This window comes from Podarcis raffonei, chromosome 14, assembly GCF_027172205.1.
Source record: "Podarcis raffonei isolate rPodRaf1 chromosome 14, rPodRaf1.pri, whole genome shotgun sequence".
Lineage (NCBI taxonomy): Eukaryota > Metazoa > Chordata > Lepidosauria > Squamata > Lacertidae > Podarcis > Podarcis raffonei.
Genome location: NC_070615.1, coordinates 49,656,205 through 49,683,291, shown reverse-complemented (window position 1 = coordinate 49,683,291; position 27,087 = coordinate 49,656,205). Strand labels below are relative to the sequence as shown.

Below are 27,087 nucleotides of genomic sequence, written 5' to 3'. Positions count from 1 at the left end.
TGAAACCATCTATTAATATTCTCTTTAAATCATTGTTAATTAAGCAAAATGCAAGTTTAATGCTAGGAACAGGACTGCTTCACACTGTGAAACAGGCACTGGGTGGAAAATAGTTTTACAGTTGTTCTTTCCAAAGTGGTGCTTTAGGCTTCTGCGTCTGCTGAAGTCAGAGAGCAAGTGAGCTGTGTGTTTGTTTTTGGATTAATAGTTGAAGTTCACTCATGTGGAAATAAAGCAGATTTAACTGTGACTAGAATTTGTCATTAAAAAGTCATTATGGAAGCCGACCAGTATAGTTCCTTCTCTTTTACCGTTAATGACAAAACAATCTCTCTCTTAACAAAAAAAAGCAAAAGAGGAAAACACTATATTTTCACTTGGAAAATGGTGCAGAAGACATAATATAATTGAACTGTGGTGAAGTGAGTCAGTTTGGGAGATTTATTGATCAATAATGTAGACAATTACAGCTTGTTTATAAAAGGAAAAGCCCCTCCTTGGCCCTGGAAACAACACTGAGACTTTAATAATGATAACTCTGGCATCTAGCTTCAACCGATAAAAGTCAATTGGAAGATATAGGATTTCAATAAAATTATGACACTAGATAAACCTGCCCCAGGAACAAATTTTCCCTGGGTATCTGACTTTAGTTAGATTTGTAACTTCAATTTTGTTTTCATTGATTGTGTGTGTGTGTGCCCGTGTGCATGTGTGTTAGTGTTACAACTAATTAGAAAGTCACTGTCAAATAGCACATGTCTTTGAAGTATTTAAATGCAGATCCAAGAATAGGGGCAAGATTCAGTTAAAAGACTAGGTGACTGTGTTTGATAGGTATAAAATTATGAAACAAACAAACAAAAATGCATGGCACTTTGTTACGGGATGGGCTGGGGTGGGGAGTGTCAGGTATGTCACTTTGAGAAATATTTTTTTTAAAGGATTTGGGAGCAATAGTTGATTTTTATAACTTACTGCTTCTCCTTTTCATAGAAAACACATGTAGGTGACTTGTGGAAGGGTTGTAGGTAAGTTGTAGAGCACCTGAATTTCACGCAGGTGGTCCCAAGCCAATCCCTGGCACCTGTGCTTGAAAACCTGCAGAGCTGCTTCTAGTCAGTGTAGACAATTCTAAGCTAGATGCTGGCTTTTCGAAGAGTGCAAGGAGACGAGAGAAGGAGAACCTTCTTCTTCTAACCTCACCCAAACTGGAAGGGTCAAAGGGCTCCACATGCATTCTGCCAGCAAACTTTTGCAGGAGAGAAGAGCATCCAGCCAGGGCTAGGAGGCTGAAGGGAAATAAGTGCCATCTTAATCCAAACTTGACACCCGTATTCACCACATTCTGTTGGCTCTACATTGTTATGGAGGATGGTGTGGTCTGTGCTGTTCTACCTGCTGCATCAAGGGCCTGATGATGGGGTGCTGTGCTGAAAGAGGTGCTGTCATGAAAAGGATACTTGGAAAGGTGGCTAACCTGGTGCTTTGAGCCCTGCCCGCCCAAAGTGTGCGTGTGTTTTAAAAATATTTTATTTGTTTATTTAGAATAATTTAGAAACTTCTTAATCAAATAAGCCATAAGCAGTGTACATGAAACTAAAACAATTATAAATATAGAAATAAGATTAGCATTAAAAAATAAATAAAAAACAGGATTATATACCGTATTTATCTGTCTATAAGATGCCTGCATGTATAAGACGCCTCCTATTTTTGGGACTCCGATTTAAGGAAATGGGGGGAGATGGCCCCCATGTATAAGACACCCCCAAATATTGGACATTATTTTTTAGGGAAAAACCCCTAGTCTTATACACGGAAAAATACGGTATTTTTTGTGCATGCCTTGATAAGCTTACTGAAACAGAAAAGCTTTAACAGGCATCTGGAACAGCATAATGAGGGTCCCTGTCCAATATCAGTAGGCAAGGCACAGGTGTTGCCACACTGGAAGATTGACTTCTCACAGATGGTACTTGCAAGTGTTCAAGTTCTACAGACTGAATCAATTTTCTTAAGGTTACCTGGTCCTAAATTGATAAGGGCTTTATATACAAATAAGTAGCCAGTGGTAGAACTGAGGAGTTGCACCACAGCTTTCTGTGTAGCTTTTGGGCCAACTGCAGGGGAAGCTCCATGTGGAATGTATTGCAGTAATACAATCTTGAAGTTATGAACACCTGGACTTACATAAGACCAAAGGCTTGTCTAGTCCAGCATCTTTCCTCACAGTGACCAAGCGAATCGGAAACCCGCAAGCAGGGCATGAGCACACCAACACCCTTTCTGATGCCTTTTGCTGTGCTTTTATTTTAGAGTGTCACCTTCAGGTTAATTGCAGCAATCCATGACCCTTATAGGACCCCCCCCCCTTTTAATCAGAATCCCAATTTTCATCTGGTTGCTAAGAGACATCTAGAGAAGCAGGTTTTGGACTGCTAGTTTGAGAGAGCAGCACTAGCTAGCATGGAGTTGTACCTCAATAACACTTGAACATTTGTATCAAATCAAAAGTTAGCCAAGAGACATTACACCGTAAATGAATGATAGCCCTTTTATTTGTTTGATAGCTTATAATAAAGGCTTGTCAGTTCCTCCAAGTGTCTGCAAAGGGGCTATCAAGTATTTGATTTCAGAAAACAATATATTTTGAATATATCCCTGAAGCCTGCAGGCTTGAGATCTTATGGTATAATCAGGAGTTGGTAGGTGCCCACACTAAGCAGGCTATGTTTAACTGCCTTCCCTATGCATAGCTTCCTTTTTGCCAACACTTTGAAGCAAAGGGAGTAGTTGGTGATGCCATTTCGTCTAGTCCACTGTGAAAGACGTCTCCTTTCCTGTCCTCCTTCATTAACTCAGTTTCTCTAGCCCGAAGCTGTCCTTTGGTTCCACTGATGAGCCATCTCCAGCATTTCCAGATTGACCTTTCCATACCAAGAGTGTTTTGAACACATCAGCAACATTTCTAGCAGGTATTCCCACCTTGCTTTTCACACCGCCTCGAGTTTATATGCTCTTCCTCAGCCTTTCTCAGACACCAGGTTATTAAGCACCTGACATTTTGACAGCCAAGTTGGAGGCGCCCCAGAATCCATATGCTAAAGTGTGTGTGCAGGGTTATATGCTGGCCTCATAAGTACTATTTCTGAAGTGCAACTCTTTTTTGGGGGGTGGGGGACAGCAGTTCCTTTTGAGATCCTGTCTTGTATAGACAAAATACGTCAACAAGTTCTCCTGTGAAGCTTCACCCCCTGAGAGAAGGTTTATGGGCAGCGTTTTCCAGTGCTGCTCAGTTAGCAAGCATTGACATATTTATGCCAACAATCTATAGGACTATAGTGAGAGGAGAGAGTTTAGATAATAAAAATCTTTCCTGGAATTTAGTAGTGTATCCATTTATTTTACTGCAGCCAGTGAGCTGTGGAGGTCAATCACAACTTCCTGCCATGTGAACAAGGAGTTGTGAGGATACCCTGTTAATGAGTGTTAATTTGAGTGTGGGTACAACCAGTGAGGGACGCGGGTGGCACTGTGGGTTAAACCACAGAGCCTACGACTTGCTGATCAGAAGGTCGGCGGTTCGAATCCCCGCAACGGAGTGAGCTCCCGTTGCTTGGTCCCTGCTCCTGCCAACCTAGCAATTCGAAAGCACGTCAAAGTGCAAGTAGATAAATAGGTACCGCTCCGGCGGGAAGGTAAACAGCGTTTCCGTGTGCTGCTCTGGTTCGCCAGAAGTGGCTTAGTCATTCTGGCCACATGACCCCGGAAGTTGTCTGCGGACAAATGCTGGCTCCCTTGGCCTATAGAGCAAGATGAGCGCCGCAACCCCAGAGTTGGTCACGACTGGACCTAATGGTCAGGGGTCCCTTTACCTTTACCTTACAACCAGTGAATCAGTTAAATCTGTAAGGTGAAAGCACTCCAAACAAATTATTAAATAAGCTCTGAGTCTGCAGAAATCTCTCTTGTTGTGCGTGTGTACTGTCAAATTGTGAGTGGCATGACTTAGTACTCACAGTTAGTCTGTATCGTCAGATACAGCCTCACCGGATGCTGTGCAGGAGTTCATTTTAGCTTTTGTTTTCAGAATAGCATGTTGCTGCTTTTCTGGGCAGTCATAGTCACATAGGCCAAATAGTTTTCAAGAAGCTATTTCTGTTTGAGCTCTGAGCCTTTTTCTACTGTCACTATGTATTTGTAGCATGGAAGAGGTTGTCCGCATATCCCTCTGCAATCTCCTTGCTTCTCTAGCTAAACAGTTTATTTAATGCAAATGTGTTTCCCTATTTCAATATATTTGTTTAATTACAATTGTTAATACTGGTGAGAATGGAATGCAACAGAACTGAACAGTGGGGAAATGGCCTAGTCTCCAAGGAAAAACGGGAATAAATTATACCAGCTTCAACGCAGCCTGAATTTATTAATTAAATTTGTATATTGTCCTTCATCCGAAGATCACAGGGTGGTTTACACCATAAAAATAATGAATGGAAGTCATAAAAAGCTAATTGTGTTTGCTTTCCTTTTTGTCCATTTTAACAGGCACGTGATGGAATGAGAGGAATTCTGGATTCCTATGACAGTGAGTTGAACCCATCAGAACACACTCCTCAGCTGAACTTCCGTGTGCGGGAGGCAGAGGACATGGTACAAAAAATGCAAGCGCACTGTGGTGAAATGGAGGTAATGTGGAGTCACCATATTCAGTTGCTCTTTCTGCATCAGTTCTCCATCTGTAAAGGGGAAGAATAGTGACCTACCTCACAGGGTGGTTGTGGCCTTCAGTGGCTGACAGCAATAAGGCTGCAGCATGTGGATAGGGAGCGTGCCAAGGAATACCAGTTGCCGGAAACTAAATGTAAAGGAGGGCTGTTGCTTTCATGCTCTTCACCTAGAGGCACTGTCCTGGCTGCTGCCTCAAAACACACAAGCAGAGTTTCTTACATACAGTGGTACCTTTGGATGCGAACAGGATCCGTTCCGGAGCCCCGTTCGCATCCAGAAGCGAACGCAACCCGCGTCCGTGCGTGTGGCGTCATTTTGACCGTCTGCGCATGCGCAAGCAGTGAAACCCGGAAGTAACACACTCCGTTACTTCCGCATCGCCGCAACGTGCAACCCAAAAATACTTATCCCGAAGCTACTTCAACCCGAGGTATGACTGTATAAGGTAGAAAGAGATCCTTATTCAAGCAGTTGAAGAAGTGTGCATGCACACGAAAGCTCATACCAATAACAAACTTAGTTGGTTTCTAAGGTGCTACTGGAAGGAATTTTTAAATTTTGTTTCTTATTCAATTAATGGGATAGACTCAGCTGCACACATAAGGCTCAAGACGGTACAAGATGTTAATAACTGGATGGAAGTGACAAAGATATCCCAACAAGTTTCCATGCCCAGCCCACCAAGCTTTTAAAGACTATGTGTGGTGCACTCCCTTGCAACATTTACTTGCCCTGCAAGGAATATCAGGATTGCAGATGTGCTGTCTTTCAGGGTGGGTGGGTTTGCTCCCTTGCATGAAGGTGGTGCCTGTGGTGGCAAGATTGCACCCTCATATTTTGGATCCTATCCAGTCCACTCTATTTCCCCACTCAGCTACTCAAAGCGCCCCCACTCTCCACAGGGGCTCTCTGCTCTGCTGGAAAGTTGGGGAGGAGAAATGTCATCTTTGTAAGGAGAGAGGGGATCCCGGCCTCCTCCATTTCAAGTTCCCATCATTCAGCGCGCCCACTTTCCTCCCCTTCCTCCTCCTATGTCAGAAATTATCAACTCAAGCTGGATCCCAACAATGCGGTGAGGCACTTGACAGGCATCTGCTTGACCACTATGGGAAGCAGGGGTCTTTGGTTTGATCCAGGTGGGTTCGTTTGTTCTGAACATTTAAAATAATAATTGGAAAAAATGTTAAAACATTTAAAGCTGGTATGCATAAGCTATATAGTATAAATTTGCCCAAAACAGATCAATATATTTTGGAGAGGGATTGGAGAAAGGTAGATATATTTATCAGTGTGCTCCACTTGTTCTGTAGTTATGAGTCTATACAATGATTTACTTTGAATAGACGCAAATTAGCAAAGGTTTTACTCAGTCTTCTGGGGGCAGGGGCAGGGAGATGAATCAGTGCAGTTTTAGTTTCTGCTTTGAAGATTGCCTTTTAAAGCAACTTATCATAGATTTCCCCTGCAGTGCATACTTTATTTAGTTTTTCATAGTTATCCAACTGTTACTTATTGGGGTGGCTTTAATACCTCTATTCATTCAGTCTCGGTAAGGTGAATTGAATGTTCGGCTTCCAGGTTTCATTATTAGCCTTCCACATTTCACACCTTTTTGCTTAAGGGAAAATCTCCTTTTCTGTCTTCTTTGTTTTGGCACTGGTCTGTTCAGTCTTTTCTGAAGGAAGCATGTGGAGAAAAATATTTTTTTTAAAATAAGAAATGCTTTAAAAAATTCAATTGAATCTAGCAGCTGCTCTCTGTTAGACAGAACAATACCAGATGATAATGAGCTGCTGGTTGCTGATACAATATGGTGATGATGGTGGGGGAACTGTGTGGGAGCAGTAGGGAGTCTGGGCATTTGTTCCCAACATCCAGTATCCAGCAAACGGAAAACTCAAATTTACCTATAGGGTGTGCTGTAACACAGACAACAGAAATCTCAAACAGATGATTTCCTAAATGTCATATTTACTCTTTTGCCTTAGTCCAGCTACCCTCTTACCTAACTTTGACTCATTCTAAGCCAATTGATTTCCCTTCAAGCCTTTTTTGAGCAAATGTTTCATTGAACACAATTGCTGCCTTTCACACTTCTCTGTCTTCCTTTCTGTCACTTTTCCCAAACTTATGTTCAAATAAATGACAATTTCATTTGCTCCCTGATTTATTTCTCTACCTTTGTATAAAAAATCTTGTTCTCTGCATAATGTGATGCCATGAGTTCCCTTGAGGAAGTAGGTGGAACCATAGTCATTTAAGTTGGCATGGGAACATGTGGCGCTCCATATGTTGTTGGACTGCAACTCCCATTGTCCCTGACTAATGGCCACATTGGCTGTGGCTGATAGATGGAGTTCAATAACATATGGAGGGGTGCAGGCTCCCCATTCCAAATTTAAGTAATTTAGATATTTTCAAATATAAAAGCTAACAGACACACCAGCTTCCCAATAGATGTTATTCTCCTGATGGAGATTTCATGATGCTTCACCTTTGTGCAAATAGAGCCCTGGACCTAAGGATTTCATGAACAAGGGGTTATGCCAGCCTGGTCAGCCAAGGCACCTGTGATGATATTGGTTGTATTTGTGCTCTGTTGACACTGAGTACGCTCTTCACAAGCAAGCTTTACTCCTTGACGTAAGTTTGTGACAATTGTTTTGAGAGAGCACTGTTATATTTAGGCTTGGGAAGGTTAGCACCAGTAGCGCAGCATCATAAATGTAACTCCATTAATAGTCTTTTCATTACAACACATTTGGCTCGGCAGGAAACATTAATGAAGAGAGATTTGCCAGGGAGACTCATGCTGACACCTTCAATAGCCCACAACATCCTTTTATATTGAGAGATTTATACTATCTAGGAGCTCCATATGTACTCTAATCAGTTATACAGGCCCAGCAGTTTTCACACATCAAATGCCATATGTTCTAGTTTTGTTTTCCCATTTTTGGGGGGAGGGGGGTTTGAGTGTCCTGAAAACTTATCAGCCAAGTATTCTCCCCCCTTTTCAGCCCCTAATAACTGTGGCACATCTGCTGATCCTGGCATCTGGGCACTGCCAGTGCTTGCAGTAATCACAATGAAATAGATCTCCGCAAAGTGTTAAGCCTCTTCTCCTGTTGGTATTCAGAATTTACACATGGAGATGATAAAGTATTTATCTGGGCAGTTTACAGCTTTTTTTCACATTAGGAGCCTGCCTGCCAGTCATTGCCGAACACATTTGCAACACCTTGTTTCTCCTTGTCCTCGTCCTGTTATTTTCTGCCCTTCTTCCCAAAGGAGCCATTTTTCTTTTCTCAGATTTCTTCTTAGGCAAATCTTGGTATATAAATCAACTATCAAATTCCATGCAGCCTATCCTTGCATTGTATGAACCATAACGGGGGACTGATCCATTCATTGCAGGTAGTCGTTAGTTGCTTTTCAGGGCTAAGCCCTCACAAACCAACCTATAATGAGAAATAAAACATAGAAACTGTGGTAGAGTGTGAAGCACTGAGTGGACACAGACAAATAGTAGCAATACAGATACAGATCACCCAAGTTCAGGTGTTCACGCCTGAAATAAAACACATAAAAAGCAGATACAGACATATATGAAACAGATTTCTGAGAGTACCCTTTTGCTTGAGCAGCCTCTGACTAGAAAGGTTTGATTATTCAGTTATTCTTAACATATTTAATTCTATTATACAAAGCTGTGGTGGTTTGTGTAAATGTGGGAAGCTGCATGGTTCCCCCTGCCCCCTTTAAACAATAAAACCTAAACAGTGGTACAGCTTAGCGTAGTTCTCCTTGAAAGCAATTCCAAATTTTAAGTGTCCTGGGCCTGGCCTATATTCCTCACAGCTAAGATTCATGAGGTTGTGAGTGAGTGAGGCCCTAAAAGTAGATCACAATACTCAAACATGTTTATATGGGAGGAGGCTGTACTGGAGATACTCTGGTTCCATGTTGCTTGGGTGGTAAAGATCAAAATCAGCACCCTGAAGAATCAAATGGCACTGTAAAATGAGAGTATTCTAAGGTTCTGCAGAAAGAACTAAATGCACAATTATAAGATGGGGAACAACTGGCTTACTAGCAGTACATGTGAAAAGGATCTAGGGATCTTTGTGAACCACAAGCTTAACATGAGTCAGCAGTGTGATGCAGCAGCCAGAAAAACGCAATGCTATTCTAGGCTGCATCAACAGAAGCAAAGTGTCAAAATCAAGGGAAGTATTAGTACCACTCTATTCTGCCTTGGTCAGACCACACCTGGAATACTGTGTTCAATTCTGGGCACCACAGTTTAAGAAGGATGTTGACAACCAAGCTGATCAAGGGTCTGGGAACCAAGCCTTATGAGGAATGGTTGCAGGAGCTGGGTATGTTTAGCCTGGAAAAGAGGTGCTTGAGAGGAGATATGATAGCCATCTTCCAATATCTGAAGGGGTTTCACATGGAAGAGGGAACAAGCTTGCTTTCTCCTGCCCCAGAAGCAAGGATCCAGACCCATGGCTTCAAGTTACAAGAAAGGAGATTCCCACTAAACATCAGGAAGAGCTTCCTGATGGTAAGAGCTCTTCAACAGTGGAACGGACTCCCTTGGGAGGTTGTGGACTCTCCTTCCTTGGAGGTTTTTAAGCAGAGGTTGGATGGCCATCTGTCATGGGTGCTTTAGCTGAGATTCCTGCATTGCAGGGGGTTGGACTAGATGACCCTTGGGATACCTTCCAGCTCTTAAGATTCTATGACCAGAGTCTAGTAGTTCCAGTTGAAACCCAGGCAGTTACATTTTAGGCCAGCATAAGTTTTTGAGCTGTCTTCAGTGGCATCACTGCTTAAACTCAACCCGTCCCTGGAGGCAGGTATCCCTGACATTCTTTGCTACTTTCAGGCTTCTTTGCTCACCCAGCAACTGATTTGGCAACAGTACATTTGCCATGTGTGATGCTTCAGCAGGGCCTCTGGCTAATTTAAACATATGCTTATCTACAAGAGGGTTTTAATGTGTATTTTCCCTCCACCCCCCTTTTCAACCTCCCTAGTGGTTTTGTTCTCAGTGGATCCTCTTGCTGGGGTTAAAAGTCTCTCAGAAATCATTGTCTTAACTGCCTTTCCTATGGGTTATTTGACTTTAAGACTAAATAACAGCACTTAGTTGTGTTGCACTTCTTACCATCCATTCTCAAACCCCTTTTGGTGCCTCTTTTGAAATGTTAAACGTGTCCCCTGCTTAAAGTGGTCTTGTCAGCAGTAACAGTGGTGCATGTCAGCATTTGTAGAAGTTTTTTTTCCTCTTTCCCCCCCAACCTGGGAGTTCGGCTCAACTCCTTAAGTCTACCTGACTGTGGGAGACTAGCAGATGATAACAGAGCCTGGCTTCTATAGAGGATTTAAAATTGGGTTCTTTTCCAAGGAAGGCTTGGAAGGAGGAGATAACTAATGTTCATTTACTATTCATTCACATTTTGTCACAAGGGGAGACGCAATTTCAGTGTGGAGGCTGAGTGCTTGAATGTGGCTGTGTTGGAGAGTGTTGCCATCTGTATCTGGTGATAGACTACTGACAATATAGATGCTTTCCCATAAGGGAGGGAGGTAGGCTTATTTGTCATGACTGCAAGCCTTCAGCCGGTCCCCACAAGATGGCAGCAAAGAAAGACTTCTCACTGAGAGAGCTGCCTTTTCATTTTGCATGACTTGTGCTTAGTTATAAATAGGTAGGTGTATGAGAATTCTACAGGATGCAAATAGTCTTGTAACCAGAAGACTCTTTTCCATGTTATGCTTTAGAGCAGAGTTGGTCAGTTGACTTCAGCTTGTGGGGCTAAATGTTACCCAGCCAAACTTTTCAAGGGTTCTCTACCTGGCCAAAGTGTTGACATTTTCTCTACTGCCCTGAGCACTTTGGCTAGGGAGGATTCTGGGTTTTTTAAAGATGGAATTAGCTGGCCTCCCTCAATCCCACAACCATATCATACATGAAAACAGGACAGCCTTGTAACACCTTGCTGTCTTGCCAAGGACTGCTTTCCAAGTCTTCTCTCTTCCTTGCTACACATTGGTGAAAGTTCTGCTGCATCTGCTGTGTGCTGTATTACATTTACTCTGCAACAGCCTGTCCACTGATTTAAAAGGGTGTGATTATCCTTTTGGTTAAAAAATGCAAAATGTACACTTAACAGCTGCAGTGTATCTGCACCGAGGGCCTTCTGGCGGTTCCCTCATTGCAAGAAGTGATGTAACAGGGAACCAGACAGAGGGCCTTCTCGGTACTGGCGCCCGCCCTGTGGAACACCCTCCCACCAGATGTGAAAGAAATAAGTAGCTATCTACATCTGAAGGCAGCCCAGTTTAGGGAAGTTTTTAATATTTAATGCTGTATTGTTTTTAACATTCGATGGGAAGCCGCCCAGAGTGGCTGAGGAAACTCAGCCAGATGGGCGGGGTATAAATAAATTATTATTATTATTATTATTATTATTTGTACATAAGAGCAAAAATGCATTACATTTCATCCCTTTCTCAGATAATTAACCTCCAGAAACCCCAGGGAGGCAGTTGAACCCTGAATAATGACAACTGTAGCATCACTTGTGTAAAAAATCAGTCTTTAACATGGAAGCATCTATAATAATAATAATTAATAATAATTAATAATAATAATAATAATAATAATAATAATAATAATAATAATAATAATAATAATTTTTTATTTATACCCCGCCCATCTGGCTGGGCCTCCCCAGCCACTCTGGGCGGCTTCCATAAAAACCAAAAATACAGTAAAATATCACACGTTAAAAACTTCCCTGAACAGGGCTGCCTTAAGATGTCTTCTGAATGTCAGGTAGTTGTTTATCTCTTTGACATCTGCTGGAAGGGGATTCCACAGGGCGGGCGCCACTACCGAGAAGGCCCTCTGCCTGGTTCCCTGTAGCTTTGCTTCTCGCAATGAGGGAACCGCCAGAAGGCCCTCGGCGCTGGATCTCAGCGTCCGGGCAGAATGATGGGGGTGGAGACGCTCCTTCAGGTATACTGGACCGAGGCCGTTTAGGGCTTTAAAGGTCAGCACCAACACTTTGAATTGTGCTCGGAAACGTACTGGGAGCCAATGTAGGTCTTTCAAGACCGGTGTTATATGGTCTCGGCGGCCGCCCCCAGTCACCAGTCTAGCTGCTGCATTCTGGATTAGTTGTAGTTTCCGAGTCACCTTCAAAGGTAGCCCCACGTAGAGCGCATTGCAGTAATCCAAGCGGGAGATAACCAGAGCATGCACCACTCTGGCGAGACAGTCCGCAGGCAGATAGGGTCTCAGCCTACGTACCAGATGGAGCTGGTAAACAGCTGCCCTGGACACAGATTTGACCTGTGCCTCCATGGACAGCTGTGAGTCCAAAATGACTCCCAGGCTGCGCACCTGGTCCTTCAGGGGCACAGTTACCCCATTCAGGACCAGGGAATCCTCCACACCTGCCCGCCTCCGGTCCCCCAAAAACAGTACTTCTGTCTTGTCAGGATTCAGCCTCAATCTGTTAGCCGCCATCCATCCTCCAACCGCCTCCAGACACTCACACAGGACCTTCACCGCCCTCACTGGTTCTGATTTAAAAGAGAGGTAGAGCTGGGTATCATCCGCATACTGATGAACACCCAGCCCAAATCTCCTGATGATCTCTCCCAGCGGCTGCATGTAAATGTTGAAAAGCATGGGGGAGAGGACAGAACCCTGAGGCACCCCACAAGTGAGAGCCCAGGGGTCTGAACACTCACCCCCCACCACCACTTTCTGAACACGGCCCAGGAGGAAGGAGCGGAACCACTGTATGACAGTGCCCCCAGCTCCCAGCCCCTCAAGACGGTCCAGAAGGATGTTATGGTCGATGGTGTCAAACGCCGCTGAGAGATCCAGCAGAACTAGGAAACAACTCTCACCTTTGTCTCTAGCCCGCCGGAGATCATCAACCAGTGCGACCAAGGCAGTTTCAGTCCCATGATGAGGCCTGAATCCCGACTGGAAGGGATCCAAATGGTCCGCTTCTTCCAGGCGTGCCTGGAGTTGTTCGGCAACCGCTCGCTCAATCACCTTGCCCAAGAATGGAAGATTTGAGACTGGGCGATAGTTGGCCATCGTGGCCGCATCTAAAGATGGTTTTTTAAGAAGCGGTTTAATAACCGCCTCTTTCAGCGGGTCTGGGAAGGCTCCCTCACGGAGGGAAGCATTCACCACCCCACGAAGCCCATCGCCCAGTCCTTCCCGGCTAGCTTTTATAAGCCAGGATGGGCAAGGATCCAGGAGACAGGTGGTTGGTTTCACTCGTCCAAGCAGCCTGTCCACATCCTCGGAGGTAACAGATTGGAATTGATCCCACTCAACTTGACTAGACAGAACTCTAGCACTCTCCCTCCCCGGCCCTGCTCCCACGGTGGAGTCTACTTCTTCCCGAATCTGAGCGATTTTATCTGCAAAAAACTTTGCAAAATCATTGCAGGAGAACATGTGGCCCATACTGGGCCCCGATGTTACCCTTCCCGCTGACATCAGGCAGGGACATCTGCTGCAGTCTTTTTTGGTGCCTGCTTAAAACATTTTTGTTTAGACAAGCCTATCCAGACATGTAGATGTTAACATGTTTTTATCTTTTGCTGTTAAAATTAATTATCTTTTAAATGTTTTTAATTACTTGTTTCTAACTGATTTTTATTTATAATGTTAATATTTCTTTTAAGCCACTTATAGAATTTGCTACATAAAAAACTTGTTAAAATAAACAAAAAAATAAACTCAAGTTAACAACACATTTGAAAGCAGGACCTCCTCCCCCAAAATAGGGACAATAATTTATTGGGAGAGTGACCAGAAGGACAAGGCTGTCCTTGTTAAACAGGGCCAATGGGAGTGCATACCTTTTTGGATAGAGGTGCCTGATCAAAGTTGTTTGGCGTATAACAGTGGTTGTCAGCAAGTTGCCCTGCGGATGCTCCCTGACTATTGTACCTGCTGGTTGGGACTGATGGGAGCTGTAGCCCATAACATCTGGAGAGCACTATTTTTCTTAGCTCTGGCATATAAACTTCATGGAAATAGAGGGTGTGTGTGTGTGTGTGTGTGTGTGTGTGTGTGTGTGTGTGTGTGTAGGGGGCGGAGATATCAGGAGAGAGATATATATATATAAGGAGAGATGAAAGCAAGTAGACAAGAAGCCTGTCAGCATTGGGCATGGTCTCCAAGAGCCAGAGTTCATTAAGAGAGTGACATTCTCAGTAAAAAGAGGAACACAGAATATTATTTCATACAGATCACATTAATGCCTTGCACATTAATGCCTTGCAGAGGGCTACTGTTTGATGAGCTGTGTGTAGCAAATGTTGGCAAAGGGGTCTGCACTCATAAGTATCTCTCTGTGCATAATAGAGAAAGGGGCTTCCTGCCTCTTGGTTACCAGTTGTCCATTAGAGAAAAAGAGAGAGAGATAGAGCTGTGAGTACAATTCATTATTAACTGAACTTCTGTGTGCTTGCTGTGACTCAACGCTACCTCAAAGTTCCATCCCAGAATTTTTTTCCCCAGAACTCTGTGTCTATATAAGCCAGTTTCTCTGAATCACTGAGGATTAGCTAGTTGTTCTTCAACTCATAGATCAAGTCGATCATGCCTAGATCTCAACTGGGTCAGAGGGGTATCTTCACCAATTTTTTTTTTTTTTTTTTTTGCTTATTTAGGAAATCAGACATAGCAAGAGAGGATAAAGAGATAGTGTGTGTATGAATGAGGCCCCCAAAGTAGCCCTTGTGAGACCATAGTATCCTCAGACACATCTATTGGCACACACCCCTTCCATATTTTTACGTTGATGGTTTTTTGGCCTTTTTGGGGGGCGAGGGTTGGCTCTGTTTTGTGAGTATTGTCTGATATTTTGTTGGCCTTTCTCAGTCTTCTCCCTTCCCCTGAAACACTCTGTTTTGGGGTTACACTGCCTACCACTGGTGGGGATACTCTAGCTGTAGTGACCGCCTGCTTGCTGATCAACCAAGTGCATTGGGGTGCATTGGGTGGATTTAGGGGAGCACAACCAGTTCAGTTGCACAGGGCACAGAGCCTCCTGGGTGCCACAACTATGTTGTTGATTGGAAGGCAAGATATGTGTGTGTGTATGTGTATGTATGAGTGTTAAATTGTGTGTGTGTGTGTGTGTGTGTGTGTCTGTGTGAATTTTGTCGCACAGGGTGCCACTGAAATTCAAGACTCTAAGGCAGGGGTCAGCAAACTTTTTCAGCAGGGGGCCGGTTCACTGTCCCTCAGACCTTGTGGGGGGCCGGACTATATTTGGGGGGAAATAATGAAAGAACCCATAAAGAACCCAGAGATGCATTTTAAATAAAAGGACACATTCTACTCATGTAAAAACACGCTATTCCTGGACCATCTGTGGGCCAGATTTAGAAGGCGATTGGGCCGGATACACCCCCGGGCCTTCGTTTGCCTACCCATGCCCTAAGGCAGTGGTGTCCAAACTTTTTTCAAAGAGGGCCAGATTTGGTGAAGTGAAGGGCTGTAAGGGCCAACCAAAGTTGCTGACCTTTTTTTAGGATTGAAGTTGTTGAGCTCAGAAAATAAACTGCCACAGGGCCTGGATTAAACAGGCTGGATTAGGCCACGAAGCGGACTTTGGACATGCCTGACCTAAAGTCTACCCCTGCTCCTTGAGTGCTGGGTGGAGGGACATTCCTGCCTCATTCCCGCCCCCTCTGGCACAGTAAGTTGTGGGTTTGAATTACTCTACCTGTCATAAATCCTCCTGGGTAGCATGTAAACAGGAACTTGTCATAGCACTATGCCCATGTCTAAATTTGAGTATTTCCCTTTATTGTGGGAAATTGAAGAGAAGGCTTACTCATGCTCTGAGATGCAGAGAATATTTTTTAAAAAGCAAATCTGTTTTCTAGCGCCTTGTGCCTAAACCACCAGCAAACATTAAATTGTAGATTAATATCTATGCCATTCCATAAAAACATAACAGGGTCTCAGGGAATTTGTCTGGCTCTATTCAGTTCTTTGGGTTTTGCCACTTATCCTTTTGGCTTAATCAGTGTTAAAGTCAAACAAGCTTTGGTTGCTGCAAAAGCTTTTTAGCAAACAGAAAGGCTTGTGGTTTAGAGCAAATCGGCAGTCATTCTGCAGACTCGGCAATGCAGTTTCTCAAATTTTATTTTATGCTAAATAAAACAAGTAGTACTATTGAATGGTGCATGTGCTGTGAATATTACTATTGATAACAGCAGGAAAGAGATGGGTTGCGTGAGACTTCAGGTTTGCACATAGTACAGATTGACATGTTTAATTTATTCAGATGAGTGTTCAGACCATCGTAAATAGAGCATTGTGATGCTAGGCCTGTCTGTCTGTGATCACTCGTGGCCAAGTAAGATTGTCTTCTGTGAACGCAGTCTTAGCGGTGTGTCCGTAAATGACTGTGGAGGCCAATTCTGGATCTGCACATCCTTCCACAGTGGGAACATAGGTTTCTGGACGGGAGTTGATCATAGTGAGGATTTTCCAAATGTGCTAAGGCATCCCATAGAGGACACTAGCCTGGAAGTACAGGTGTATTATGTCAGGTGGCCCAAAGCTTGGACTGCATCTATCTACTCCTTCTCCCAAGCTCCTTATCTGGGTCATCACTGGATATAGTCCCCCTGTCATGAAGATTTTATTCATTCATATCCTGGCCTTCCTCATAAAGAAACTGAAGGCAGCAAACACCAACAAGCTAGATTTTTTTATTTTATTTAGTTTTGTTTCAACACCCATTTAAAAAACCACTGAGAACATGACATTTAAAAACAATCACAACTAACATTTTTAAGATTGCAGGTTAAACTGCAATAATTTTAAGTTCTTCTTGATGTTAATAACAAGGGAGATGAATGTACCTTACTGAAGAGGGCAGAGAGCCACCACCAAGAAGACCCTCCCATGCCAACCAGGCAGCAGCCAGCAATATATGATATGGGGTTTCCCAAACTCATTTTGGGATACAGGGGCATATATACTTCAGTTGTTTAGGTTGCTCTTTCAGCTTTTGTTTTCAGACTTTCAAGGGAGTAAGCAACTGGGAGTTAGTAACCAACTTTAGCCCTGTAACTGATACAGTCATGAGTAAACGTGAAGCTGTGGTGTGTAGAATGCATAGTTAACCCAGGGGAGTTATCCCAGGAGAAGTGCAGGTCTGATTTTAATATAAATGGGAGTTAAATTAAAATATTATTTGTCCATGAGGAACTTATAATAAATTCATTGCAGTAACCTTGGCTTATGTAAGGCATATCTGTGAGGTTCCGCTGTAACGAAACACACATGAAGTAAGAAGCATGGCACAGACGTAAAGGAAGTAGTAGTAGTAGTAGTTGTTGTTGTTTACCCTGCCCATCTGGCTGGGTTTCCCCAGCCACTCTGGGCACCTTACAGCATATCTAAAAGCATAATGAAAACATCAAGTTTTAAAAACCTCTCAGTACAGGGCTGTCTTCAGATTTCTTCTAAAAGTTGTGTAATTCTTTATCTGCTTGACATCTGAAAGGGAGGGTGTTCCACAAGGCGGGCACCACTACCGAGAAGGCCCTCTGCCTGGTTCCCTGTATCTTTGCTTCTCACAGTGAAGGAACCAGCAGAAGACTCTTGGAGGGGGACATCAGTGTTTGGGCTGAGTGATGGGGGTGGAGATGCTCCTTCAGGTATACTGGGCCGATCAGCTCCAACACTTTGAATTGTGCTTGGAAACGTACTGGGAGCCAGTGAAGATCCCTTAGGACTGGTGTTATATGTGTGCAATGGGAGTGTTATTTAATCAAAAAGTTAACATAAGAGTTATATGTTATACTTAACAAAATTATAAAGGTGGTGACATATGTGTAAATGGGAAAACCAAATTTAATTTTATTTAAGTAGCATAGTATGTGGGGGCTTCAGTCTTTCTAGATCTAGAATTTCTCTGATTCATATTTCTGTGAGTGAAGGCAGAAGTGTGCCCAATGAGAGATAGCAGTGATATTTATTTTCCGTAATGCAAGCACAATGCCCCTCTCTCACATGCACATCTTGGATAGTAAAAGGGATACTTCTGAATCTATAAGAAGTCAAAGTTCATAACATCCTTCATAAAGTTCATTACCACTTCACAACAGCTCCTTGATTTCACATTCTCTGTATATTATTGTTCTTAAGGTCAGCAGTAGTTTCCATTTACCAGAGCGCTAAGCTTCACTTGCTCTTGGAATTTATTTCCATGCCTGAGTGTGGGAAGGATCAAGGGTGGAAAAGAGATCACCTCCCAAGATGTATCCTCATGTTCTCAACCAGGCTGTGATGTTCTTAAGAGCTGCATTATGGCATATATCCAGAAATATATATTAGCCTCTTAGATACATTAGCCTGTTTACCTTTGGCTGTTAATTATGTCTCTGAAACAGGCAGCCTTCAAGTTTGAAGTCCTTTTTCTTTGACTTCTATGTTTAGACACCTTAATGAAGAGAATAAATGTGAAAAGTGGAGACTTGAAAATATTTAAAGCATAATGCATTTGCTTCTCTCATTTACTTTGTAGTAGATTTTATTGTCTGTCTGCTCAGAGAATGTAATAGAGAATGCAGTGGAGAATATAAAACTCACAACTTGATTGACAGGACCCAGCTTCTCGTTGACGGATCCTCATCATGTGTGATTGGGTTGTTGGCTTCAGGTAATTGGCATGCAGAAAACAGTGTGATAGAGTTTTGCTGAGCTTCCTTCAGTGACACATGGATATCATTGACTTGATGATGCATTTCTTTGGGGTTGCCTTTTCAGTGCTTTCAATGTAGATCCAATAAGATAGCCTTGCAGGCTGCAGGACATTGTGTGAAAACTGTGAGGACATCAGAAATAGCTTCAACATATTGGGGGATACACCAGCTCCATTCCCTCCCCCCCCCCAAAATCTATTTGCTTGTTGCATCTTCTTCCAAGGAATGGAGAGTGATGTGTATGGTATCCCCTTACATCCTCACACCAATCTAGTGTGGTAGGCTAGGCTGAAAGATGGTGACTTGGCCCCATGAATTTCATGACAGGGGAGAAATGAATCTGGATTTCCCTGGTTGTAGTCCAACTCTCTAATAGAGTCTTGTCTACTACAACATGCCTATTTTGTCTTGTGTGTTTTTCTTCTGCTTGGAAAAGGAGTTACTTGTACCCACAGGTAAGCCTTGTCTGTACATGAAGCACTACAAGTGTTTGTACACAACCTTGCCTGCTTAGGAAAAAATGCTAAGAATCCAGAACTACTTTTGTAGAACTTGTCTCTTTCTCCAAAATCGGCTCCTGTGTCAGTCTTCCCAGTGCAAAATTTTTAGATGCAGTTTCTGACCGAGTTGAATGCAACATGAGAGACATCCCATGACCCTGCTAGTCCCGAGTCTGTCTTCTCCTTTGTGCCAGTCCTCTAGACACAACTTTATGTCAGCTCCATCAAAGTGCTGGTCTCGAGTCAGGCTACTCTCTTTTCACAAATCAAAGTATGGGATCACAGCTTAATTTAACCTCTTATCGCACGGAGCACTTCACCGTGGCAGAATTCTAATTTCCAAGGTACCTGGTATTGTGTTATGCCTGATAATGCCTCTAGCTTAGACTGAGAATGTGTCTATTTACTGGTGCCCTGCATTATAACTAGCCCTTCCATTTTTTCTTTCAGAGCATTTAAAACCATATTACCCCATTTTCAATATCTTTTGCAGCTTCAAACAGAGGTGTGCACGTTTGATTTGCACCCTTCTAGCAATGTTCTCTTTCCCAGCCGAACTCTTCCCCCCTCCGCACCCAAAGGTTGTTTTAGCTCGGTAGCACCCTCACCTTCTTTTCTAGCTCACTCCTTCTTAATGTGCTTTCGGCTCTCCATTCTGTTTCCCTGTTTCCTATTTATAGACTAACTTGCTTCAGCGGCAGTCAATTAGAACAGCAGTGAATCCTTTAAAAGGAGGATGCCAGGAGGGAATATATTTGTTGATTTGCTTGCTCCCGGGGAATCAGATTGATAGTTTAGTTGAAGCCCTTGCAGCACATTAAAAATTCTCTTGGGTTTTGTTGATTTTTGAAATACATTTTCATATATTAGGAAACAAAAAGAGGGGGAACACTTCATTTCCATGCAGTGCAGAATGCAAAATTATCAAGGAGGCAAGTAGTGGGGTTCTTGTTTTTCTTGGAGCCTTTAACATAAAAAATCATTGAGGAAACTTATTGGTTTGTTTCCTATTCATTCATTTATTTTTACATTAGTATCTCACTTTCGACGAGTTAACAAAGTACTCCCAACATTAATGCAGTTCTTTTGCATTTAAAATTTTTAAATGCAAAGCTAAAATCAGAAAAGAAAATGGGAGATTAGATGGATGGGAAAGTGGAGAACTGGTTGAAAAGCAGAATTATAGAAGATGAAGCACAGCAAAGGGGTGATGGTGTATATGACTAATATAGTTTCTATTGAGTTGCATCTCCTTGTTATAATTTTATGAAAGTGTAGTCTATAAATATTTATATAAATAAATATCATCTTCCTACCCATCCTGTTTATTATTGTTGGTGGTGGTTGTGTTGGAATTATTTTCCTCCTTTCCTTCAACGAGCTCCTATTTCATCCATCATTAAGAGACAATTAGGTCACCCATTGAGCTTCGGGATTTGAACCTGTTTCTCCCAGATCTTAGTCCAGTACTCTAACCACTATGCCACCTGGGCTCCAGGCGCCTTCTAGGAATCTCAGGTCTCATTTTTATCACTATAATATTAAAGTTTCCATTTATATACCACTTACAGTCTGAAAGATCTTAAAGCAGTTTACAATATACACACTCATAATATAAGTGTGTGTGTGTGTATATACATACATATATAAACACACACACACACACACCAATAACACTATGTCAAATAAATCACATAGCAAAGTACATAAACAGTATCCAAAAACATAATATAAATAAATAACATTAGAGAGTGTTACAAGGCAGTATAATGCAGTTTTTCAAACAACACAACATTCATGCAATGTAACTCCATCTGTTTCACACAGCCACTACAACCATTCACTACTTCGAGCATTACCTTTAACAACCGCTCATACATCATTTATTGTTAATAATGACAAAAAATTATAACAACTTGCTCCATAAAATACGAGTGGGTAGCATGTCTTTGGAGAGTTTATGATCTAAAATTTGACAAAGAGGAAACAACAGCATAAGGGTCAGAATATATAGGCAGGAATAAATGGGAATTTATTTGAGTTAAGCATCCTCAGGCTTGGTTACAGTAGGATGGGGTGGAGTGCCTATAATCCTCAAGATAGTGCTTGGCCCCAGTTCCCATAACTGCTGGCTGTACTGGCAAGAGCTGATGGGAACTGGAGTTCCAAAAGGAATGTTACAAGTTCCCCACCCCTTCAGTAGGGCATGGAACTAAGATGTTTTATCAAGCAAAGGTTTCACATAAAAGGTAGGTTTAAAGAAGGAATTGAAAGAGAGCTAGCTTCATACAGACTTAAGAGTCGGACAGGAAGAAATGGTTGAGCTGTTTGAGGGAGCATGAGACTTGTGGACAGCTAAAGGGGATGGAATTGAAGGGCATATACAGGAGTGAAGAAATAGAGGGACAAGGTCATGGAGTTTGTGCTGTATCAATGAATGAATAGGAAGCCAGTGTAGGAATTTAAAGAGGGATGGAGCATGTCTGAGTAACCTGTGTTGATGATGCCATTTATAGGAGGTTAGAAGGATAGACGTTTGGTCCTGGGCATGGATATGTGGAGTTGTAGCCAGTGATAGTCCTACTCAGAGTTGATCTATCAAAATTATAATGCACATGACTAAGTCCTACTTTTGCTTTTCTTTACTGTTCAGTTCTCTGGTTAGCCCTTTGTATATCCATTTATGCCAAGGGAAGAGGAAAAGAGATGGTAGGCTGTTAATAGAACAGTTACATAGTGAAGGACATACAGTGAACCGAGTGGGATGCCCTTGTTGTTCTTGCATGCTAAGCATGTAAATTTGCCAGCTGTGATTTGTGTGTGTATGCATGATGAGAACAATTTTGTGTCCGGTATTTTGGGGGGGGGCAGTGCTTTACCATCAAGCTTCTTGAGTCCCAAGGATGTCAAATGACTCCCTTGGAGTCCATCAGTATCAGAGGTTCACTCAGCCGTGACTGCAAGATGCTGTCCTAGCTGCCTTGCAACTCCAACAGCAGCTGGCTTGGCAGAGTTTCATCAGTCATGTTGCCTTTTTCTGTCAAGGAGAGAGCTGCAACCCGACAGTTTTGCTTGGCAGCATGCTAGCTCCCCAGAGGCAACAGTGCCATTGGCTTGGAATAGGGGCACCATACAAAATAAGTGTGTGTTTACAGAAAGCATAGTATTCCCAGGAGATTCTTGCTGATCCTTTTGATCTTTGTATTTTGTCTTCTGTGTAGCCAAGGCTTCTGAAGGAAAACAAGAAGGAAGAAATGAGCAGGCTGTAGTGCTGGGACTTGCTCTCTTTCCTCCCCCAATGAGATTTAGAATCTGTATTTTCTTCTGCAATAAACTGTGTGTGAAAGTAGAAACCCAGAAACACCTGAGTTGCACCTCTGTACCTTTCTGCTGGAAGGTGAAGCCACCTTTCCTTCTTGAACCCAGGAGATGCGCAGATGCAGCCCATGAGTAGGAAGCTTGTTTGTTTGCTTGTTAACAGTCACACCCCCTCATATTTATCAGGTTGGCTCGCAATAAAATAACAAGCACATAAAAATAAACAGATGGTGATAAAAATAAGCTAAAACAGCAAAACTACAGTAAAAGCAAGATAAAAAAATATTATGCAGCAGAATCCAAGAGATCAGCAAAAAATCTAAAGCTTGGATTATTAATTTTAAAGTCTTCACCTGAAAGGGTGAATACCTGGTGAGCCTATCTGGAAACAGTGTTCAAAATCAGGACACCACTACTGAAAAGGCCCTTTCCTCAGTGATCCTGGAGGACAGACATGAGACTGGGATTGCCGCTCCCTCTGGCAGGACAGGGTTCACTTTAATGATCCTCCTGGGCCAAGTGCCATTGTAGTCTCCCCAGACCAGCTTTGGTCCAGGTCAGCTGAGCTGGAGCTCTGTTGGAGCTCTGCATGAGCAGCACTTTCACTTCTACTTTTTAGGGGGGGGGGATCTATTTCCTCCTCCCCTTCCTCCTCCTTCTCCTCCTCCTTCCTGCAAGCTCAGTCCCTTGGACACCTGGGAAAAGCACATAGGGTAATTTTTTTCGTGACGTATGGTACGAAAAGGCTAATTCAGTAGCTTTCCCTAACTATTGAAATTTATTTGGCATAGTACTATAAATTGGCATGTTTTACTGGTGGAAATTACTATTCATACCAGCTTTCACAATATTTTAATACACTGAATTGTACTATGCAAATAAACTGAAGTCTAGCAGTGCAACTGTTGGAACATACTTTTGTCACAATACTTTCCACCCACACAATCGAGCTTTTCACAGCTGTTTGAAATCAAATCTGGTTTCAGCAAAACCAGAAAACGTATGAAAATATCACATACAAGAAGGTGAATACATTTTTTAGTGTCTTTTAAAAATGTTATATTGGCACCTTTTTCAAATTCAAGACTTGTATTTTTTAAAATGATATTTATTAAGTTTTCCAATTTAACAATCCAGTAAAAACCACATTAAATCATTCCAAATTATAATACAACAAAACAGCCGAATAATCATGCCAAATTATGTATCTTTGGGTGACTTCCCATGCTCTGAAATTCCTTTAATAAATTAAGCCATTCCTTCCTTGATTTTAGCTGGAACCCCAGATTAGTAGAACTACTTTTGCTGTTGTTATAAGAAAATGAGAGAGGATGGCGCAGCTATATCCTTCACTGGTTTGTCCAGGGTTCTGTTTTTTTTTTTCATTTAGGACAGCAAATGTAGATGTATTCTTTGAGCAGGTGGTTCAGCTGTGATTGTATTATGCTCGACACAGGTATGAACCTAGCTAGACAATGTTGCTGTCTCCCCCAAATCAAAAGATTGTGATTGTTTCAGAGTGGTTGCAAGATAAATAGAAAAGGAAAGAAAAGTTTTTTGGATTTCATAGCAAACAGCCACTTGCTTAGCCTTATTGAGGTTCCATGTTTTTGAAACAAGATGCTGAAATAGGATTGGCTTGTGATTTCTCCAGTATAATTTTGTGAGATGCCTTTTTTTATTGAAAATGCAGAGACTAAGAAGTGACTCCGAGATATTGATGAAACTTGACTGAGCTTCATTTCAAAAACCAGGGATTCATATTGGGTCTGTGACCTTGTAGGTAAAGAGGCCAATAATCACCCAAATTGACTTGCTAGGTCTGTATACAGCTGTCTTATTAAGAGGAGGAAAATGCTGTGGGCTTTTGCTGCGTTAAAAGCCTAGAATTATGATTTGTATGTTGACTGTGCTCTCCAGAGCAGCTGTGTTACCATAGTGAGTGCCTCCATCTTCTACTTCAAGCTGGAAAGCAAATAGATTGAAAAATGGATTGACTGACTTGACTTAGTCATGTACCTGAGGCAAAGTGGTGTGAAAGGGGAAGAGAGGTGTGGGTCCCTGTTGGCATCTGTCTGTTTTGGGAGTGTGCCTTTGGAGTAAAGTTGCAGAGTTATAGCACCTGCTGATACTGGAGAGACATGTTTTATTGCAGGTGGGGGAGATGAAGGCCATCCGGTTGTGCTGCTGCAGATGCACATGCCGTTTCTTCTCTCTGCACTCCTCCCAGCAGTCATTCCTCCTGTGGTCACTGCTGTGGATATAAAACTTGATTGCCTGTGTCCAGGCACTGTGATCATGGGTTCATGTCATGCTTTAAAATATGTAAAGGAGGAACCCAAGAAGGCCCCTAGATAATAACTTGGAATTGCACTCTGGGCCCTAAGACTCTAGGTTTCACTGATTTCAGGTACGGGCCTTGCTTAGTCAAAGATAAACCATGTTTAAGTTCAGCGAGGAGAAAAAGTGTCCAGAGGTTGTCACTGTTGTTGTCATCTACATGCGCTGGAGAATTGAGCCCAGAAGGAACAGACCAGTTGGGTCTTTAACTCAGAGTCATGATGCCCCACAGGGCAGATGACACATATTTCATTTATTTCATATACCTTTGTGCCTCAGGGAATGAGTAAATAGGCAGAGAATCAAAACTTGGAATGAAATAATTTATAGTTTATTAGAAAAGACAGAATGATTACGATGCAGATTCTAACAGAAGTGAACAAAAGAATGGAGATGGCTATGCTCTGCCTCCACAGTTGGAGGCAGCAATGCTTCTGAATGCCAGTTACTGGAAACCAAGGGAGGAGGGAGTGTTCTTGTGCTTATGTTCTGCTCACTGGTTTCCCACAGGCATCTGGTTAGCCACTGTGAGAACAGAAAGATGAACTAAATGGGCCATTGGCCTAATCCAGCAGGCTACTGTTATGTTCTTATGTTTATTGAGGCAAAGTTCAAAGTGGACTGTCAACGTTTGGGGTTAAAGCTAAAAGGCAGTAAAGATAGGAGGTATTTAATTCCAAATATTGTGAGAAGGTAGCAGGCTCTAGGTTAAGGTTACCAGGCGTCCCCGTTTCCCAGGGACAGTCCCCGGATTTACAAATCAGTCCCCATACAAAATCCTATCATTCCTACTGAAGTTGAAAAGTGTCCCTGGATTCATCGAAAAAAATCTGGTAACCTTACTCTAGGTCAGGGGTCTGCAACCTTTAAGACAAAAAGAGCCACTTGGACTCGTTCCCGAAGAAAAAAAATCTGGGAGCCGCAAAACTCGTCATTATAAAAATAACTTTTTTGTCACTTTTTTAATTATTTCTTTGTTTGACCCCTCAGAATTACTCCTCCTCATAGAAATAAACGTTAAATTAACAAGTTACCTTTTTTGTGTGTGTGTTCTTCACTCCCCTTCAAAACAGTGACCAGCGTACATGCCCCCTTTCAATGCAGTGACCAGCGTACATGCCCCTTACAATGTAGCGGGCGGGCGGGAAGGTGACGTCGGGACGGTGCGTGACTAACGCACACACCGCCCCCATGCGACATCACAGCCAGTACAGCGCCCGCCACAGTGGGGAGTGTCGGGGCGCACAATGCGCCTCCTCCCCTCGCTAGTATCCGCCCCGGAGCCGCAGCAAAGGTGTAAAAGAGCCACATGCGGCTCCGGAGCCGCGGGTTGCAGACCCCTGCTCTAGGTGTAACTCCTATTGAAGGAAGTGAGAATGGAAATGCCCATTTCTACGAAGCAGTGTGGGTACCTGAGGGAGAGAGGGGAACAAACAGATGGAGAGAAGCACAAATATTGACCATGCAGAGTGAGGAGAAGCTCTTCTGTGAGAAACTGTAGTAAGTCACAAGGCTGTCCTTGGTACTCAGACTCTGGGGGTTGCTTATGAATTTTTGAGGATCAGGCACCCTGGCACATAGATAACAAGATGTTTCAACCAGAGGCAATAAGCATCCAGTGAAAAGGCTAAGATGGGTGAGTGAGGGGGATTGAAGCCTGGTAGGTTTCATTGAGCTGCAAATGTAATAAACTGAGATGGTGCCTCTTCTGGAGCTCTAGCTAGTCTGAGCAAAGAACGCAACAGAGCTGGAAAGGCGGTAAGGAACTTTGGAGGACAGGGGTTGGAGAACAAATAGCAAAGGGATCCAAGCCGATTAGGATGTGCTGCCCAATGGCCAGAGACTGCCCTGGAACATTTGGTTAGAAAGGCTAAGTAGAGATGAAGGAGCCCAGAGCTTCTGTGACAACCGCACTCTGCTCTGGAGCAGCATAATCCATCAAAAAAGGCAATTGGCTCCCAGTCAGGCTCCAGAGAAGCAGTTGGGGGTGTTGATGTGTCCAATTTAACCACCTATTTGATAATGAATAGATTGTGCCTGAAACAATTTGTTATTTCTCAGGGATTTTCCATTGCAACTATTTCAAATTCAGTAGGTGGCCTTAATGGCTGCTTCACAGATTCTCGTCACAGATACAAGGAGAACAGTGCTCCTGGTCCTCTGTGATTTACTTACCTTTGTGTAATATTTCTCTTAGGTTTGTGTGCAAGTTTTATGGGAGAGGGAGAGAGAACAAACTGATGTAGCTACAATTACTGTTCCTTAGGAGATGCTTGAGGAGGGCCATTGAACTGAAAATCTTCAGAGAGTAAGATAAGCAGAGAAATGTTCTCTCAGTGTCTGAAAAGATACTTGTGCTTCAAGTTAAGCTGCAGCACTGAGACAAATTGCATCCGCTGTCTGGCATTCTCTA

At 42.8% G+C, this 27,087-nt stretch overlaps 1 protein-coding gene across 4 annotated transcripts in view; it reads left to right on the top strand.

Moving 5' to 3' along the window:
- Positions 1–27,087, top strand: part of MAD1L1 (mitotic arrest deficient 1 like 1) — a 439,244-nt gene that overhangs the window by 154,505 nt on the left and 257,652 nt on the right. For all 4 annotated transcript variants that reach the window (XM_053365680.1, XM_053365678.1, XM_053365679.1 and 1 more), the window contains one exon: positions 4,552–4,692. In XM_053365680.1, coding sequence (XP_053221655.1) covers positions 4,552–4,692 — 141 coding nt within the window. The remainder of the gene's footprint in view (positions 1–4,551; positions 4,693–27,087) is intronic.